This window comes from Acanthochromis polyacanthus, chromosome 12 (assembly GCF_021347895.1).
Source record: "Acanthochromis polyacanthus isolate Apoly-LR-REF ecotype Palm Island chromosome 12, KAUST_Apoly_ChrSc, whole genome shotgun sequence".
NCBI lineage: Eukaryota > Metazoa > Chordata > Actinopteri > Pomacentridae > Acanthochromis > Acanthochromis polyacanthus.
In genome coordinates, this window is record NC_067124.1 from 26512481 (window position 1) to 26533645 (window position 21165).

At 40.3% G+C, this 21165-nt stretch overlaps 1 protein-coding gene and 1 long non-coding RNA gene across 2 annotated transcripts; both read right to left on the minus strand.

Moving 5' to 3' along the window:
• Positions 1–6868: 6868 nt before the first annotated feature.
• Positions 6869–14109, minus strand: LOC127536528 (uncharacterized). The gene is made up of 2 exons (XR_007945555.1): positions 13900–14109; positions 6869–7964 (listed from the first exon to the last, which is right to left on the minus strand). It is a non-coding gene; the product is annotated as an uncharacterized LOC127536528 (long non-coding RNA).
• A 361-nt stretch (positions 14110–14470) lies between these two features.
• Positions 14471–21165, minus strand: nr1d2a (nuclear receptor subfamily 1, group D, member 2a). Its single transcript, XM_022209245.2, has 8 exons — positions 20777–21165; positions 18348–18584; positions 18165–18253; positions 17911–18055; positions 17094–17797; positions 16800–16985; positions 15933–16143; positions 14471–15812 (listed from the first exon to the last, which is right to left on the minus strand). The coding sequence occupies exons 1-8, from the start codon at positions 20805–20807 to the stop codon at positions 15613–15615; spliced, it is 1803 nt and encodes a 600-aa protein (XP_022064937.2). The 5' UTR covers positions 20808–21165; the 3' UTR covers positions 14471–15612.

The following is a 21165-nucleotide window of genomic DNA, read 5'->3' on the forward strand; positions in this document are numbered from 1 at the left end:
AAAAAAAAAAAGAAAGAAAAGAAAGAATGCAACTATTGGGGGACACCATGGACAGGTCACCAGTCTGTCGCAGGGCTACATATACAGACAAACAAGCACACTGACATCCACAGCTACAGGCGATTTTAGAAATATAAGTTAACCTCACCATGTTTTTGAACTGTGAAAGGAGAAAACCCACACATGCACAGGAAGAACATGCAAACTAAATGCAGGCCAGGACGCAAACCGGGATCTTCTAGCTGCAAGACGGCAGTGCTAACCACCCAGCAGCTAAATCTAAATACTTGTCAGTTCCAGCTTGTCCTTTGTGAAGATTTACTGCCAGTCATAGTCTTATGTGGAAATAAATTCAGTATCTTATGATTTGTGATTGTTGGTCACATTGAGCTTTACAGGATTGCATTACTTTCCCCTGTTTTCTAGCTATTTATGTATACCAAAAAAGAAAACAGATTAACTGATAAAGAAACTAAATGGAGCTATAATTTCGGTCAGCAGTAGTCTGTATGTTTCAGCAGTTGATATTTAGCAAGAGTTGTGCACACATTGAACCTAACACTTTAAATGTGCAAGACAAAAAAAATGCAGCTACAGGTCAGAAAAATGTCTGCACAGTTTTAGGCTCTAAATAGAATCCAAAAAATCTTCCTCACAGAGAAAAAGAGGCGGGTAATAATTATCACCTGCTGGTCAGCACATAAGAAACAAACACAGCACTGCAAAAACCGCCTCTTTTTCTCTGAAACACTTTCCTGAGGAAGATCTTATCCATCAAAATGTTGATTTTGAGGAGGTTGCTGTCAACATAAATTAAATTAGTTTTTTGGAGCCTGCAAGTGTGCTGACCTTCCGCTGATCTGGAGTTAGCATGGGCAACCTTTGATTAGCAGAAAGAGAAGAAAACAGAAAACAATTTAGGATGTCACATGACTGGCTGTGCAGTTTGATTGAAAAACTGCAACAAAAGACTATTAATAAAATACTTCCAGAACAAAAAGGAAGAAGCACATGATTTTCAGTATGTGTGGTTTCCAGTTTGACCCTCAAAACAAGGGAAATGCTCCACTCATTCATACTTCCTTGGCAGAAGAAAGGATACATTGAACTGCAGAGCTCATCGGTCCAGGTTCCGTCCTTCAGATCCATGGCTGCACAAATAGTTGTGTCAGTCAGCATGTCAGGTTGTCCGGGCTGCCAGTTTGTGAATGTAGCAATGCCATTAGATGTGGCCCAGTACCACAGAATAGGATTTTTGAGGCCTATCCACATTGTGGAACCTTGTGGCAGCAGTTTCCGGATTTCAGAATTAGTTTTCTTGTCAAGGATTTCGACCAGAGTTGAATCAAGTTTTTCACAGTTGGTCTTTGAGTCGCTCCAAGTCATTTCATTCTCAGCTATGATGTAATCGCTGCCTGTTGACGTGAAGACAGTGACGAATGGGAATGAATAGTTATTTCTGAGTGCACGATGAGCAAATGCTTGTAGAGTATTAGCAGTAAAATGAAGAAAGGCTGACAGGCACTAATTGACATTAGGCAGGGAGCAACCAGACAAGGAGTTCAATTCTCATCAAAGATCTAATTATGAGGGAGGAAGTGTCAGTCTGTACCGCTAAATTAGTTAGGTAGGAGTTTAAAATATTGTAGATTTCTAACCTTTCTAACCTTAATATTTTAATTAGTCAGTTAAGTTTTTATAAACTAATATTGTAAGGTTTTAATCTTAATATATAAATTGGTCAGATCATTTTGTATAAAATGATATTGTGGGATCCTGGCCATGGTATTTAAATGAGTCATGTAAATTATTCTATTATTGTAGGGTCTTAACCATAACATTTTAATTAGTTAGCTAAGTTTTTATAATATTGCCTTAGCCTTAATATTTATATTGGAATTAGCCAGATAAGTTTTTATAATATTGTAGCTTCTTGACCTTAATTTTTACATCAGTCAGGGAAATGTTCATAATATTGTAGGATTCTAACCGTAATATTTAAATTTGTCAGGTACCTTTATTTTATATAATATTGTAGGGTCTAAAACTTAATATTTAAATCAATCAGGGACATTTACATAATAGGTATTGTGTATATAATGCTGACGTTTTTACCCTTTATCTTTTAACTTAGTTTAGTTTGCTAAGTTTGTAACCTCAATCTTGTCTGGTTTTTGGGACATGGCAACTTGACTGGATTGAAGTTACTGAAATACAGGACATGCATATTCAATCAGCATTGCTTATCTTCTGTTGTCCTGCACTGTGAGTTATTGTTCTGCTCCTTTTACTGAGCATCTGTTGCCCCTGCTCTTTTGCCTTACATATTCACTGGGCTGCTGTGTCATTTCAGTAAGTTTCAGACTGGAGAAATGACATTCCTACTGATTTTTTCTGACTTGTTCAGTTTGTGCTGCACATTTGAATCTTCTGCAGAGTAACAGCAGATGTCAGATGAATGTAGTGAAGTCCAACAATTTATTCCTCTGCCAGAATTTCACTATAAACTGTAATTGTACGTTATACTCACCATTATAACAAAGAGCAGCTTTCTTTTCAGAGCACTTCTGATTATGCCAACCTCCATCACTATTCATGACCACACAGAGTTTGTTGCCGTTGTAATTGTCTGGCTGATCGGAACTCCAGTTGAAATATGTAGCTGGTTGTTCATCCATCAAGACCCACTGCTCAGATGAAGCCCTCCCATGTAATCCTATCCAGGCTTTTCCTGTGTAAGGCGTCTTTGGAGTGTTCATCAGTGCGGTGATGTTGTCCTGGTGTTGGATCTGGGCAGGTGAGGTGTACTCCGACATGCAATAGTTTTGTGCTCCATGCCAGCTCTTACTCTCTCTGATGAAGTAATACATGCTTGGAGAAGATGGAGGGAGTTCATCATCTTCCATAGACTCTGTGGAATCTCCTTGTACTTTTACTAAGAAATGAGTATTGATAATATTTTTTATTATAGTTACCAAAAAAAAAACAAAAAATAAAATTCCTGCATTCATAGCATGCCTGAAGTTTGAGTAGCAGTAACATAATCGGGTTTCACCCCTTTTTACCGAAATAAGAAGCTGAAATTAGGAATATTTTTAATGTCTTTTGTAGGTGTGAATGAGCATGAAGTTTTCTTGGACCTTATCAACATTTTTCACTAAAGTTAACCCCTTATAATACAGCAAGTAAACACAGTGAACACAGATATGAAACAGGCTGGAGTTGAGTTGTTATTCACAGGGAGGATTGGTGTTACACAACATTATCTACTATTCACCGGAGCAACTGTTGGCCTCAAAGTAAATTCCTGTTTGTATGTGACTCTATGAATCAATTGCCACCTCTTAACTTACACAAAACTCTCATTCATATGTGTATATTTGATCTTTTGTTGGGCAACCATACATTTGCTACAGTTTTCTATAGTTTTCCTGGAGGTATGGGATGAGAACTTTCAAACACTGGACAAAAGTGTCAAATGGTTTGGAATAGTCTGATAAGAGATCCACTAAAACAGCATTTTACTGCCATCATCCCATGGGTTCCTTATTTTATTTCCAGAGTAGTTTACTGAAATGGTGTGTTGAATGATGAGAAGAACAAAAATACAGACTTACTGTCTCGTATGTGAAGTATAAATAAAACAGTTATAAAAAATATAACAAATAGACAACGATCTTTGTGTGCACGAGAACATTACCATTAGATCTGAAGACTGGCAAACTTGTTTTTGAAAATTGAAAATAGGGTTCATTTTTGCAAGAAATAGTGTAAAATGTCCTCTGTTTGTGCCGCTTTTCTTTTTGCCAAATGATTTTGAAAAACTTGAGGTGTGCTTGAGGAAGCTAGCCTTCTTTTCCCTAGATATTTTAATGTCGGCCTGTAAAATAACCTGAGATGTTTGATTTTGCATTGAATTGTGTGAACACTGCAACTGTACTTGTGGTATCTTGTACAGCTTTGAGGGTTGGGCTCTTGGTGTGCAAGACATGAGAATGAAAGATCAAATATATTGAGACAAGAGCAATGATACGTGATTATGTCTTTGTTGAACTTCTAGTATTTACTAAATAATAACAGGCGGAAAATACGACTATGATTCATAATCTATTGCAGAAATCGCTGCTCACCTGTAAGCAGGAACAGCACAAGCACAGCACCGTCCATACTGAGGTCAATTTACTGGGTCCAACAAAGATGCAGCAGGAGCTGAAATAGCAGAATTAAAGGGTATTGAGACTGTTATCATGCACATCTTTTGTTGTTGTTGTTTTCTTTACAACAGGTGAATAAACATTTGGCAGTTTTGAATGTTGTCACTTAATAATATTGTCTCAGAGACACGTCGCTGTTTTTGGACAAAGTACGGCTAATTGTTTCCAGAATTGAATCCAAACATTGTTTAGACTCCTGTGCTACACAGAACTGAACAAACTATCCCAAAGCTCTAACACTTATTTCAGCATAATTTCATGAAGAGTGAAGCATTAAAAACATGCTGCTTGCTCTTTGTTACATTTTGGACTGTTTTTAGATCAGACTTCTTGTTGTGTCAGCTTTTTTGTTCTGTAGCTTCGATCCCTGTGTACGAAATCTGGAGAAGAAATAAAAGTCTTCTTCCCTTTCTTTTTTTTTTTATCTAACGTGTTGCTGTAGTTTCATTTAGGTCTGATTTATGAGTGTAGCTCTCAGCAAAGAGTAGAGAAATGAGAAATCATTAAATCCTTATCTTCTGATAAAAAACACTTCAGCAGTCTTCTGTTTCTGCTCCTCTAAGTGTCATTTTCTGTTTGCATTATGCTATTCTGCACTGATGCAGTTAGAGAAAAATAATTGCATAAATTAGTGTACTGTTATCTAACAAATATAAGTAACCACATAGTGATCGCATATGAACTTACCAGACTTGAAATTTTGAGAGTTTCCAGACACAAACAGCTGTCTCTCCTCTTCAGTGTTTGTCTGCTTCTTCTGTTTGAATGTGTTTTTATAGGATAATGCAAATAGGTTTGGGGGACATTTGACGGATTTGCTTTAAATGAAACAGATTGGATGAGAAAACGGTGATAGACTACGCCCTTTCTGGCTTAAAGAAAGTGTGAGCAATATTATTTGAACTCTGCTCTCTGTGGAGACTTTGAAATGCCACGGTTGTAAAAGCACCTAGTGTGAAGGCAACACAGTGTGATGCTTGATGGTTAATACACAAACGCACGGTTCACATGCTGAGTCGCTTCACAGACTTTTCCCACCTGTTCACTTTTTGCGTTATTCCTATCAGTCTACACTGAGTAACATAAATGTAGATTCTTCCTGTGCAGGAGCCGCTTTGAATGCAGCTGTAGCTTTTGGTGTCCTTGTTTAGGTCTGTATAGGTTTTTAACATCTGGATTTTAAACACAGACTTCACCAGATTTTATGGAAACCTCTGTACTACCATTCTCAGGTCTCTTTCCTGATATTTTGTGGGGATAAATCTTTACTCAGACTGAGCCACTCAAGGACTATCAGAGATTTGAGTTAATGTCTTACATCCTGCAGGACTGAAAGAAATCTTGCAGGAGCAGATGGTCAAAAAATAAACTACAAAAGCAAAACAAGGCAAGTTTGACAAATTTCCCAGTTATTACTGACATAAATGGAAAAGAACTGACCACCTGTGCAACAAATATGAAAAAACACATATATCCATTCCACCAATGTAACTCTCTTTCCAAGATAAAGAACTTCTACCAGCACAGACTGAATTGCTGTTCCTGGCAGAGATGCTTGTCTTCATTATGTCCAGTGTCTCTGCAGGATGTAAGACAATTAGTGGAACCTCTATGGAACACTCACCTTTCTTTATCAATATGCAAAAATATTCAAAAAGCAACAAAATGTGCAAAAAAAATGAAGGTTGTCTGAATACTTTGTGGAACCACTTCATATAAATGACGAAGGTCTGAACATCAAAAATATTAAAAATAAAGCAAAGATAAGTGCAAGGGAAGCTTTCCATTCACTGTGAGTTCCAGTGCACCTGCTGATTAGACTTTGTGTGTTTAAGCATATCATCTACATTCAAAGCTCTCTTAATGCACCGTTCAAAAACAAATGACCACAGTGTCAACTCAGATCAGATAATAATTGAAATGTTGCAATCAGTGAAAAATACTGGAAAAGATACAGGTAAACATTATCTGCAGTCTGATTTTTTTTTCTTTTGTCATTAACATCTTTAATTTAGTCTTTGTCTGTTTACATCAAGTGCTGCCTTTCTGTTTCCTTCATGTTGCTGCTATTGGCTGAAAACTTGAACACATGGTACATTTATAATTGTTTGTGATCTGGACGAATGCTTCAGGTAAATGTTCTTGAAGCCGAGTGCTAAAAAAACATTCTGATGTTGCAAATTTCAGTTGATTTGCATTCAGAGCCCCACAGATGATTCATTCAAATGTAACTGATCACATAATGTCAAACTCTGCTCAAATCTCAAGGCCATGGAAACGTGGCGATCAAAGAGAGAAGTCCTGGCAAACAGGAAGATCCAACGACATGAAGTTTTCTGTCACAAATCTGGTGGAAACTGGAATTCAAATATTGAGTTGTTAGGAAAAATGTACTTTTTTTTTCTTTTTTCAGGCTTCAGTTTATCCAGATTTAGGTTTTCTTGTTGTTAGTCAGAGTTAAGCTAAAAAAAAAACAAACTTGATGAGTCAGTAAGTACTCTGTTGGTCATTTAGTCTGCTAAACTCATAATTTTAAGGTAGACTTGAAAGACAATTGAAATATTATTTAATTATAATGAATTACTAACAAAAGAGTGTTTTTTTAAAATTAGTTAATCTGGAATTTTATGGTACAAAGAACAGTAAGAAAAAGGTCAAAGGTCAAAGGTTCTTTATTGTCATATCATTTCACATTTGCACATGAAACAATTCGTAATTGGACCCTGGTCCGGGTTTCAGCCATAAAGACAATATAAAACACTTCCATAAAAGACAATATAAGTATAAAAAGACACTCCTAATATATACAACCGACAACATAAATAGATGTGCAATGAGACCATCAGTTAGTGCAACACAGACAGGAGCTTTGGCTCCGAAGTGGTTGACCATAGATAGATAAAGAGCCTAGTGCAGCAGTGCAGTGTGTGTATGAATGTGTGTGCCTGTTTGCATGTGTGCATGTGTGTGTGCATGTTAATGCATGTGAGCATGCATGTGTGTTTGAGGGGAGAGGTGGTGATGACACGAAAACAGAGTCTACAGAGACCTGCTACAGTTCAACAGCCTGACAGCTTCGGGGAAGAAGCTGTTTCTTAGTCTTGTGGTTCTAGTCCGGATGCTGCTCCCTGAAGAGAGAAGGTTGAAGTGTTTGTGTGCAGGGTGGGTGAAGTCCTTCAGGATGGAGGTGGCCCTCCTCCTGCATCTGTTGGGGTTAACCCTATCCCTAAAAATTATCATGTGGAGTGAAATTTGCTCATCCTGACCAACAGTTCCTCCTGCTAACAGTCTATATGCTAAGCTAAGCCTACCGACAGTAGTATCATATTTAGCAATGAGAGTGGTATCAGTCCTCTCATCTAAAAGCAAATAAGCATGAGCATCTTTCCAAAATATCAAGCTTTTTCTAAATGTGGGAGCAAAAAAATCACTGTATCACTTCTATTTTCTGATGCACATGACTTATGTGAGTACCAAGAGGTGTTTTTACTTTGTACAGATTATGCTGGAAATTTTCCCTGTGGAAGGAAATATGTAATTAGATGTCTGCTTTTTACGCTTTTTTGTTACTAATAGTAAAAATACTCAGACTAATAATGAATCCATTCGCCGCTCTCAGATGACCAGGTGCTCTGTGAGGAACCAGAACAACTGCCCAGCAGACAAAGTTACTGCGTTAGGATCTGCTGTCCATCATCCTCCCTGGTGCTCGAGTAGGTTGGTCACTCCTCATATCACTGTGTCTTCGTCCTGCAACAATTAAAACAATATAGTTAATCAGTTTAATATGATGTGCATGAGAACTCTGGACAACTAGAAACTATAAAAGTTGATACCAATCGTCCCTTCAACCTTCCAGAAACCAACATATTAGAAAACTGAAAAGACAAACAAGAGCTCACCTCAAATTGAAAAAGTCTACATTTCAAGTTCACCAGCTCACATTGACTCAGCTGTTATCCTTTCTCATTTAATGTGCTATTGAAGGGTGAGGGACTCTATTTTTCCAGTCTGGTTGTATCAAAAAAAAAAAAGTCTTGACTACATCGATTGTTAAGTAAATCCTGCCTCAGCTACTGTTTGTACCACCTCTTTTGTTGAGAAGATAGAAAACTTACCTGATCCTTTGCCCCACACCACACTGTTTGATGCATTTACTCCCATTATGTTTATTATTTACACATTGAGTTTTGCCTCAATCATTAGGCTCAGCAATTTTTCATCTATCTCAAGCTGAAATAACTGAAAAAATACAGCTTTACCACAAGTTTTCCTCTGAGTTTGTTAAATACTTGCAGTGGGTTAACTTTTTTCTCTCAAATATTTCACAGCATCTATTCCCCTGGACTTTATAACCCAAATAACCAAAATGTACCAGAATTAATCTATACACACCAAATAATTAAAACATGGACTGAAAAGCAAGAATCTAAAGTATGCAGTGACATTAGCAACCCATTCCAGCAGCATTATTAGCTTCCTGAAATTTTGTTAGGACTTTTGGTATCTCTGTGGCACCTCCAAATGTTTCTATTACATGTTTCTAGTAGCACCACTGCCTACTCAGAGAAGCAAATGGCATCTTAATGAGTGTGAGCTTTCTTTCTGTTGGATATAAGCACGTCTTTTAATATGGTGGTTTACATGATTCTCATCAGCAAACTCGGCAGAAACTGACGTTTATCTTACTTGCTGAGGATGTATCCAAAGTCACCGTTAAAAGCGTCACTTCTTTAATCACTCTCATGTCGTGGGCATCCTACAAAGCTCTCCCTATTTTGAACTGCTTATATCTGTTGCCCCATTATGTGCCATTTCACCCCTATGTCCTACCTTTTTTTTTTTTTTTTAAATTAGGACTCCCGGTTGTATGTGCTGTTTAGCCCCGAATATCAAGACGGTCTGGATACTCTGCTTTACTGTCTCTCTGCCATTAAGGACCGCATGACTTCTAATTTTATGCAGCAGAACACAGATGAGCTTCTTGCCATGTCAGGAACTTTTTGCTTTCTCTGTCATCAAGAGCTCCATAAATGTTCAGTGTACGTCAGGTAACTGGAGGAAAGTCCATTAAAGTCAGCATTTTTATCCTGCTGAAGTATGAAAGAGTTTCAAGACTCAGGACTCTACTGATTGGATTCCTGTGTTCTTTATTTACTATAGTCTGTGTATGTGCTGAATCTGCTTTTCGATGCTGACTTGTTGGCCTGATTGCACTTTGGATACAGCTAATTCATTCTCGAGTGGTTTAGAGCATCATGCATTACCCCTCTAGAAAGCCTAAATCCAACCATGATTTGACGATGAAAAAGACCTTTTTTGTTCAGAATAACAATCTAACTTCTGACACATTCATTTAATTCTAAAGATGTTTCCTTTATTACTGTGCTACTTCAGCCATTCATATATATAACATGTGAACAATGGTCCGAACACTGCTTTAATGGAAAGGTACAACTCAAGGAAACATGACTCTTAAGTAAATGAAGTAACATGGTCACCACCATACATTTGCTTAGATTTGATTGCTGACTTGGAAATGGAGCAGAATCACATATTTGGTTTAATATTCCATCTTTGTTTTACATATTGGAAGGTCTAAATGAAATTATGACTTCTGGAGCACATTACATGCCTTCATTACTCAGTTTCAAGGCAGTGGTCTTAAAGAAGAAAACAATTTTTCGTCAAGGAAGAGTTTTAATAAACATTACATCTAATAAATGTGACTACTTTGAGTGTATTTTCTGTAGCAAATATGTAGCATCATCAATCTTGAAGCTCATTCCAACACATAAACCAAAGTCACAGGTAAATATTTTACATGAGTTCACTTTTTATAAAAACAAGAATGGCAACAACAGACATGGAGCAAAAATGAAGCACATTAAAACAAGAATGGCGCTAAAAATACATCGAACTAAATCCAGTTTACAAATAGCAATTGCACTTTAATGCTACACATTTTTTCATCAAACCTGGTTAAACCAACATTTTGGGTTCATGTCCAAGGATTTTTGGTGGAATGTTCCTTTAAGGTGGATGTGTGAGGACCATGCAGGTGGAATACTTCCTGAAACCAACCTTTTAGGTCAACATTCAAAGATTTAAGGCAGAATACTCCTCTAAACCAAAATAAATTTCATGTTTTGATCATTATCAAGTGAGAAACCTTAATCCAGACTCCTCATAATGACGTTTGAGATTTATGCTGCTGTTATTTGTTTAGTCCAGACTAAATGACAGTAATCCAAAACTGCAATTTTATTCCAGGACTCAGTTATTAAATGTCAAAACAATCCATGTGACTCTAAAAACTCAACAGCTTTACAAACTCTAAGACTAAACTCTCCACAAGGTTCCAAAATAAGTTGGACTTCTACATGAGAGCTTTAATAAGGGGCTCGGGCTGTAGGCCCGAGCCACTATAGCTCTCCTGTTGAGGTTTCTTATTATTAGGGGCTCGGGCATGGAACATGCCAGAGCCACTATTGCTCTCCTGCGGGGTTTCTTATTATTCTTCTTCCGCCTAAAACTTTGGCTCGCTACTCCTCCCAGGGCTTTGAGAAATCACACACAAATTATATATCAGCTTGTGTGGTTTCGATGGCTATACATTTTCTAAGACATTCATTCATATTTGCTAGAGTTATGACCAAAAAACTGCATTGATTTTCCACATACACAATGAATTGGAGGACTGAATCACTCAGACTTAAGACTCACCTGTTTTCACAACGCTACTGCTTCGCCATACTTTCACCTACAAACTTCATTTAACCATCAAAACGCAGTGATTTTTCTTGTCTCCGCAGGGCTGTATTTTATGTCAGGCTGACACTTACAGTTTTTGATCAGTGAGTCCTCAAAAAAGTGAAAATTCTCAAAATCTGCTCTGTTTACAGTGCGTGATGTCACTGGGTAGAGTGGAGGAGAGGTGTAAAATTCGCCTGAAAATTTCGAGATCTAATAGACAATTCCCGCACGCGGAAATCGTGGGAGGGGCTCGGGCCGGGCGGCCGTCGGTCCCTCGCGCGACCTCCATCCGGAGCGGCCAATGACACATTTAAAAAGAAAATTAAACATTAAAAGGTGGTAGAACATTTAAAAAGAAAAACCTAAAAGATTTACTTTAAAAATTAAACATTGGGAAATAAAAGGAAATATGTTAAACAAGCCGATAAAACATTTGAAAAAACAACAATTAAACATAAAAAAGACAAAACATTTCAAAATCAAATCAGACATTAGGAAAGAATAAAAGGTGAGAAAAGAACAAAATTAAACATTTAAAGGGGAACTTTGGCTTTTTTCAACCTGGGGTCTGTTTTCATATGTCATTTCATACATGTGAGTGATGGAGAAATGAATTTTCGACATAGCTCCAGTATTTAGCCAGGCAGGCAGCTTAGCAGCTCAGCTAGCAGCTCGGCTAGCGAAAAGTATGGGGCAGCTGGCCCCCCCCATCAAAGTCCGCCCTAACGTGCTTTTTTCCCCCACACTGACCGGCTCAGATAGTCTCAATGAGTGTCCCACAACATACTAGAGATGAGAAGTGAATGAAAACCTCCACATTACCTGGTGATCGCTCTTTGTTGTGGTCTGTATCCAAATCTCAGGACGCTAGAAAGCAAATCTCATTCCGAAATCCCGTGCTTTCGGTGAAAGTGTTGCTTTCGGTGATTTTTTAATAAATAGCAAATATGAGGCTTTTATTTTTCTGGAAGTAAAAGGAAACATTGCTCATCCGTAGTTTCGCTAACTTAACTTTAGCTGCACCTTCACCATCTTCTAACTGATAAATCATTTTTTGTATATTAAAATAGCTGCACTTCCTCTGTATATTTGGTTGTTTATGTTGCTGCTGTTTCATTGCAATTATATTTTAATAATATCACTTTAAATACAGATAATTTTAAAGAAAAAAATGGCTCTGAAATAAGATAAGATAGACTTTATTAATCTCACAAAGGAGAAATTTAACATTACAGGGCTCTTAGAAACAAAAACAAAAACAAAAAACAGGAGTGCAAAAGTCACGAAAGTGCAAGAACAAGATAATAAATATTGCACATAATAACAACTACACAGTAGTGTTATACAGTCTGATGGCAGTGGGGATGAAGGACCTGCGGTAGCGCTCCTTCTTGCACTGAGGGTGTCTGAGTCTCGTGCTAAAGGAGCTGCTCAGCTCCACTACAGTCCGGTGCAGTGGGTGGGAGCTGTTGTCCATGATGGATGAGAGCTTGGTCAACATCCTCCTCTCACCCACATCCATCACAGAGTCCAGTGAGCAGCCCAGGACAGAGCTGGCCCTCTTGGTCAGCTTGTTCAGTCTCTTCATGTCCCGCTCTGTGCTGCCCGGGGCCCAGCAGACGACAGCGTAGAGGAAAGCAGAGGCTACCACAGTGTTGTAGAAAGTCCTTAGTAGAGGTCTGCACACTCCGAAGGACCTCAGCCTCCTCAGAAGGTGGAGGCGGCTCTGGCCCTTCGTGTACAGAGCATCGGTGTTGTGGGACCAGTCCAGTTTATTGTTGAGGTGAACACCCAGGTACTTGAAACTGTCCACTGTTTCAATGTCCTGCCCCTGGATGTTCACTGGTGGATGTGGGAGTGTCCTTCTCCTGAAGTCGACCACCATCTCCTTCGTCTTACTGGTGTATACTCAATGGTGTAAATACTCAATGAACTGATATGTCATCTCGAGTTAAACTGAATAAGAATTCTTAATAATATAAATGGAACTGACTGAGCTGTATTAATTAAATCGAGATATTTAAAATTGAAAGAAACACAGCATTGACTGAAAGATTTCAGTCAATTAAACCTTAAATTTATTTAATTAAAAAAAAAAAACATCCTTTAATTTGTTACCTTAAAATGACCTACAGTTTTCAAAAATTTAGGTGTAAAGTAAAAGTTTCACATTAAAAATGAATAACTGATGAACATTTAATGGCATTAACAAATTATTATGAGGAAACAGAAATCCATTTCCAGTATTTCTATCAAATATGTTTATGTCTATAAAATATACTGGACATCAATAAAAATGTCTGCATAGTGAAATATATTAAGTCCATCTGCATTTATGCATCATGTTTAAATAACGGGAACCGCGGCCCACGTTCAGTCAAGTTACAGAATTACAGATAAACAACGTTTCCGGGTTTCTCTGACAAACTAAAAGCCGTGATTTGTTTTACGGGAAAATTACATGATTTCAAAAATGTGATTTCGAAAAACAAAGTCTAATAAGCGTTAGCTAGGTGCTCCACTTGCTCTGAATATTTTTGTTCTCGCCTCTGTCAAGCCCAAACGAAAAATTAATCCATATTCTGGCTACATTACCAACAACAACATCCATGGAGTGACCGGAAGTTAGTCGACCTAGCGGGTCTGCTCCGGCACGGAGACATGTAGCTTTGAAAATATATCTTATACAAGACACAGAGCCGTAGCTCCGTTTCAGTGTGAGGTCTAATGTTTCTCCATGTGACTGTGTCTGACTTCCTCTAATAAAACCCTTCTGTTTACTGGGAGCTGCAGCCATAGATATATATCTATCTGCTGATTCACATCTATGCACACTGCTCTGGTCCGATGCAGTCTCCATGATGACGTTTCACGAGTCCATGAGAACAAGTACAGACAGTTATGTACTGAGAAACGGCCATAGTCTTACCGCAAAGGTACAAAGCTGCTCGTCTTGTCCTCCGGCATCAGGAAACGTCTTCAAAGCTTCTTCAAACCCAAAAGAAATGCAATCAAGAGATCAAACTAACAGTCAGTGGTGCATTCATGAGCAGTCGGACAACGAGGTTGCGTTCAGGAGCGTCTGAAGTCGGAGTATCAGTAATGTAAATTTCCAACGAAATTTTTTTGGGGGGAGTGGGTGGGGTGGGGTGGGGTGGGGGACACACGCGGTGGCCAATCAGATCACAGGGGGGGCCGCTGCCTCCCCCGTGCCCCCACGGAAGATCCACCATTGGTTTGGAGCTCAGCTAAATTGAAATCATAGACTGTAAAGTCTATGGTTGTAATGTGGAACCATCAATATACTGTATGCATATAGCGCCACCTAGTGATGAAAAATAATCACTGCTGCTCCAAATATTTCATATACTTGTATGTAATATTCTATAATCTAAAACGGCATACATATTATGTAATAACTATTATTGCATTATTTTCATAAGTGTATTATATAAAATGTAGTATAGCTAGACATCAATAAAAACACTGACCACACAGAGTATACTTCACTTGCTTTATTCATACTATATCATATTTATAGTCTATGTCCATCAGATATTTATATATATATATTTATATATTTATATAGATATTTACATGTGGCAGTTTTGCCAGTAGAAGAAAGCGATATTTCAACATGACAAAAAATACGTGTCAAAATTCAGTGCTATGCTGAAAACAATTTGATTTACAAAAGAAAAAGCAAAACAAGCAAAAACCAGAAAGTGGGAAAATGGCAAGAACACTGTTGTAATTACATTTGCGTGAAGCCTCTACATGATGCGGTGTCACACTATTTGTGGATTTTGTGGTACTTGGGTTTTCTGCTCCAGAAGTTGTGCAAATGTAGTGTTTTCAATGGCGTCATCAACTCCCTCAGAAGTCACCAGGCAGTGTATAGGCAGTTGCCGTGGACATGAACACGTAAACAAAATTAAATAAAAGAAAGCATACACAACACTATTTACATCGAGACAATAAACTGATGCTTTCTGAGGCAAGGGGAGAAAATCCAAACGATGTCTGTTTGCACTAAGTACAGCCATACATTAGCAGCGATCGTCACACATTCTTCAATACATTTTCTGTTAGCTTGCCTTCCTTGCCAAACATGTAGCAGTCAAAACATTGGACCAGAAAGACATGTATGTAAGGTACAGTATATGTTGTCTCTCACATTCACACACTCAGCAGAGAACACACTTTGGAATTAAATGGCTTTTGGAGAAAACAAATGTTAAACATCAAAAAAAAATCTAATTTATATCACACTGACTGGTTTCGATTCTCTACAGTATCATAAAGCCACTTACATACTCTTTTTCTTTTTGAAAATAGAAAAATGCATCCAACTGCAAAACTAAAAAACCTCTGACACGTGCACTTGCATGTGTTTGTGTGCAACAAGCGTAAGCTAACTCGTCTATAAATACAGTACATTTTATATTGTTCTCTCTTCAGACCCCGCATGGCCTACTTAACAAAAATAGAATAAAAAACAACTTTTTTTACAGGCTAGAAACAAACACACAACTGGGTTGGTCGAACACAGGGGGCGAGGGGGAAGTCAGAGGCAGGTCCTGGTGGAGGTGGATGTGTGTGGAGGAGGTGGACAGTACCGGCGTACCCCATTAGGAAGCTTTCAAGGGTGCACTTTGAACGAGAGCAGTTCCTCTGAGTGCATGTTGTTGAGCGAGCGCAGCTCGGGAAGTTTAAGCAGCAGCTTGGTGAACGTGGTGGCGGACTCGTCGCCGTGGTTCTGCATCACCAGGTTTCTCAGTGCCCGGATCAGTTTGTCCTGCAGAGCCTCCACGGAGTTCAGGTCCTGGATCCCTGAGCGATCTGAGCCAAAAGAAAGGAACGGTTAACACTGGAGGACACAAGCAGCTGCAGTCGCACTCGTAGTTGTGGTATAAAAAGTGATCAATATACACATCAGCGTATTTTGATATAAATTCTTACCGGCTGAGACAAGCACCACGGCGGTGAAGAGGCTCATTTCATCTGAATCGAGCCGCAGAGCCGCCAGCTTCTCGCTGAACTCGCACATGGAGTTGAGCAGCTCACCAGCGCCCAGCGACCGCAGCGTGTCGAGGCTGTAGCGCTTCCCGCTCAGGAAGGTCACCGTCCGCTCAGCAACGTTGAACAGAGAGGCGAATCGAACCATCAGCACCTGGAAGTCAAAAGAGTGAAGGAGCAAAGACTTAAGTTGTGGTCTGAGTTGTGCAAATGAAGAAGTATTCAAATACATAAAGATGAAGAGCAGGATTCAAACGACTGTCATTGTGACTAATAATTCTGACATCAGTTTTCTATTTCACTTTGTAATTGATTCAAAAGATGAGAACAAACAAAAAAAAAAACTTTCTCTAGCATCTTAAGAGCAGAGTTGTCTAGATTGGTAATGTGTGAATTCAATTTTCGATGGTGTCATCCTTCAGATAATTTCATTAGTAAAGGTGCACAGTATCTACAGTCAGTGCCTTAGGAGTAGAGCATTAAGGGACAACGGGCTCATTGAAAAGATATCAATAGTTTCCATACATATGATAATCTATACAGAAACAGCTATGATGTGTCACGTTTTCCCCAGAGGAACCACATGCAACAGAATTTGTGAAGTCTCTTTCATTTCCATCCCAAATGTTATCAGAACAAATATTAGTTCACACACAGCTGACAGTCTGCTCTGTTTGGAAAAGCCACAGAGGCCCCTGTATTCAGAGCATTTGAAGAGCCTGCAGCGTCTGACTTCAAAGTGAGCACAAAATAACATGAAGTGTTTATGTTTAGCCTGTCCCGCCCTGTTTAGCCTGTTTGCCCTCTTACCTCGAAAGTTCCAGCTTTCAGCAGGCTCACTTGGTCGTGCTCGGGGAGGTCACGGAAGCCTGGGATCCTCTTAGCGAACTCAACCACCTCTCGTACAGCGGGGGTGAAGCTCATGGAAAACTCCTCCCAGATCTCCTGGCTGGGCTTACGGGGGTCCACATACGGCGACGCGTTCATTGGGCAGACCTGGAATACATGAAGACGCAGAGTTGATCAGAGAGGGCGATCAGAATCCAATCAAGTTTTTAGATATTTTTAAGAGTTGTTATAAACGTCAAAAATGGAAAAACTTACCAGATGGGCTCTACTGTTCACACAGCTGCTTGGTCCATTATAACCACTTGAGGCAGTTTGTCTGTTCAGTTCATGTTGTCTTTGGCTGCTTTCTGATGGATCACAGCTAGGGGTGCTGTTGAGCTGCTGCTGGTAAACTTCCCTCTCCTCCCGATAAGCAGAGTTGGTAATATGTTGGCTGCTGCTGTAAGAGCTGTGCTGGTAACCTCCCGTGGCCACATTGTTGTTCCAGCAGTTCCAGTTCTCCTGTTGCTCCTCCATGCGGTTGTCACACCCGGTTCCCGAGTCGACTGTGGCCGGTGAGGGCGAGGCCTGGCCTTGACTTGGTGATCTCTGCTGACTGAACGCGAAGGCATCTTGGTGCTGCCTGCTCACTGTGACGACGGCCTCATCTTCGCTGCTGTCTGCACAGGAGGAGGCAGAGCTGGAGTTGGTGTCCATGGAAACCACAGACTCTGAGTCCTGGGGACACTGCGGGGAGGAGGGGTTGGAACACGATGGAGAGTCGGAAGCAGAGGAGGAGGAAGAGGATGGAGACGAGCTGGCATCGCTGGTCATGGCTTCCATGGGAAGAGCGGGGCTCTGGTGTCCGTGCAGCATGCTGTGCAGCTGGCTGTTGCTGCTCATCATGTTGTTCATGGCGTTCTGCATCTCCAGCAGCATCCTCTGTTTTTCCCTTTTTGGGATGCGACCAAATCTAACAGCTGACAGTGGAAAACGATTATGTTAACTTTAACAGAACGAATTAAGGAGCACAAACAGAGAAAAAGCTTTGAAAGAAATGGCAATCACAAACTAAAATAATCTAAATGCTCACCATCTCTGGACATGCCAACTGCCAGACACTTCTTGAACCGACACTGCTGACAGCGGTTTCTGTTGATTCTCATGATGGTGCAGTTCTCCATCTTAAGACACTTCTTATACTGGATGTTTTGCTGGATGCTTCTCCTGAAGAAGCCCTGAGGAACCACAAAATCCCCATTATAAGCACGAGCCACATGAAACAAGAGGATATAAAAGAAAAAACGTTGTAGAAGGGTGATGCATATTTGCAGGAGCGGGTCTCACCTTGCAGCCTTCACAAGCGTGGACACCGTAATGGAAGCCCGAGGCCACGTCGCCACACACTTTGCACAGCAGCACCATGCCGTTGATTTCTGCAAAGTCAAAGATGAGCAGTGATTCATGTGCACCAGATCAGATATACAACATTCCTACGCAGTCATTTAACGGTCTGAGTGTTGTGCTTACTGGTGATACTGCTCTTAGCAGATGTGGAGGATCTGCCGGCCTTCTCCGTGCCGTTGCTGCGGGAGTGGCCACTCTTGGCAGGCGGAGCGATATCCACCACCATGCCCACGGCCCTGCTGGGCAGCGATGGGCGGGATGCAGGCGGTGATGTCGACAGGTAGCCGCTGCTGGGGCTGCTGCTCAAACAGGACTCTGGGGCGGAGGCTGAGCCGGAGGAGATGTAGGCTATGACTCCTCCTGTGGAGAGGGAGGGACGCCGGTTACTTACGTAAAAGGAAGAGGCTCTTTTAATGGAAAAATTATTTACAACATCCATAATGGTAACAAAACTTAAATTAAGACACATTCTACCGCTGTAGTTGTAACTTTTAAATGGACTACTGCGTTACGTGAACACATGTATACTACAGTAGAAACAACCGTACAAAGATAACATAGTTTGGATTTTTTAGCTCTACTACACATCCAACTTGTCAAAGTTCATGTGAGTCAGAGGTGACAAAAAAAGTTACAATGTCAGTTGCGGTAGTAAAAAAAAAAAAAAAAAAAAAAAAATCGCTCTGTATGTCAAATAAACGTGTCAGTGCAGTAGATACAGGTGCTTTTGACACGCCGAGGAGTTTAAGCTGTGTGTGTGTGTGTGTTTCCTGGTTGGCTGCGATTGACCTGCTTTATCACCTCCACTGCTTGCTTGTTGGATAACATGATTACATAACACGCCTGGGTCTGTATGCTATGGGAGCGTGCACCGCTGACTTGATTACCAGACAGGGTCACTGAAGCACCAGGGCAACGTAACACTTGCAGGAACTAAATAATACAAAAGGGAAACATCCACCGTGGGAGTTATGTAATAACATGTTTGGCCAGATAACAACTTGGGTAGTCAAGCTCCAGAATGTTTTGGGAATTTACAATTTGGTGGATTCAGATGTTGTAAAACAGTGTTCATTTAACTCTTTAGATGAAGAATGAAGAAGAGATTTTATGCTGAAGCCCGTAACCAGAATGACTGAGAATCCACAAACTTTTCTGTGGAGAAGTGTATTTATGTAGCACAGTTTAAAAGTGCTGTCCAAGTTATGAAGCAGGCAGCAACAAAAATATATGCAAAAAAGCTATCTTTATCTCTATGCTTTATATCAGGAAATAAAAAAGAGTGAGTTTTTTAAAGGGATGCAAGTCCATTGTAGGTGATATAAGTAATAAAAATTGATTTTAAAAAATGATTTACAAGGTGTAGGGATGTGCAAATATATAAAGATATATATTTAAAAAACACAAGCCAACAAGTGAATGAACTAAAGTGGGGCATTGCAGGTTAAAATTCCACACATATTTTCCACACAAAAATAGCTCTTCCCCATAATAACGTGCACCTGTAAGTGTTTACTGGAATGTGTGTGTAAAAGCTGGAGTGTTTTTCTTCAATAACAACCAAAAAAAAAGCCCCTGATTTTAAAAGCAGCAGACGATTACCTAACCTCGACCATGACTGTTCCTTTTCACGGCCCACCCACACGTGGACCTGTCATGAATTTCTGTGAAAGCGAAGCGCGAGCAGCATAGAAAAAAAATCTAGGTCAGCTGCTGCTTTCTCCGGCGGCCTCACGTGGACCGAGCACAGGAGCCTCGCGCCAGCAGTGTTGTGCACACAGCGGATTATGAAAGGTGCCACGTCACTGGCTGCGCTGCGGCCAATCGGAGCAAATCTCCGCTGCAGCGTGCGCCTAAGAGGCTCCGCCCCTCGACCAATCAGAGCGCTGTTCCCGGGACCCTGTACACACAGGCACATGGCTAGGCTACGCTGTCCATGTGAGCGGGACCGGGAAAGTGGAACACTGTTGTTGTGTCAAATGTAAATGTAGAAGCGCCTCACTGGCACTCCTAACCCCGATCTGAAACACGGTTTTACGGCCAAAATAGGCTGTTTTACTATAGTTTAAACGCAAAACGGTGTAATACAATTATTTTTTAAAGTATACCAACATTATCTGGCACCGAGTTGGCGATTATGATGCTGCAGTACAGTAAGAAAAAATCTGGTCCAGTTTCTGTTGTGCCCTCTAACATCCTCTCTTATCACACGAACTACCTGACAACACTCATTATTACACAAATACGTGCATCTATCTATCTATCTATCTATCTATCTATCTATCTATCTATCTATCTATCTATCTATCTATCTATCTATCTATCTATTCATTCACAAGCCAATGACACAAATGGCTCTGGTAACGTTCCAACCTTAAATAGCCCACAAAAAGGCTCAATTGAACTTGCTCTAATACAACCACTCCTAAATGTTAACTCCACCACTGCACCAAAATAGTGCCAGTTCTTTGCACCACAGAGCATGCAATGAAAATACTACCATCCGCTGCCTGTTTTAACACAACAATCACACCAGTCAAGTGTCCTCTTACCGGGCTTTGCTGTCCCAACGTCCTCAGGCATCTCCGATCGAGGAAGAAAAACAAATATTAGGCTAAACTCTATAGAGTCTGTCACGACCTGTGCTGCTCGTCACAAGAACCACAGGAACTAAACTCTGCGAGCTGGAGAGAAACTGAGCTCCTATCAGGCTGGATGCTATTTCTGGAAATAATGTGCAGGTCTCAGGCGGTGAGTCATGAACAGCGACTCCTCCAGCGTTCCTGACAGAGAACGGCTCTGGTGGACGTGCAGCTGAGGCGAAGGAACTCCCCCTTGTTGTGTGTGACTGCGGGTTATTCGAGAGAACTAAATGTTCTCAATAGTGGGCTCGCCCATGTGACCCATTTGTCGGCCACGCCCCTCCGCCCAGCCGCTCGAG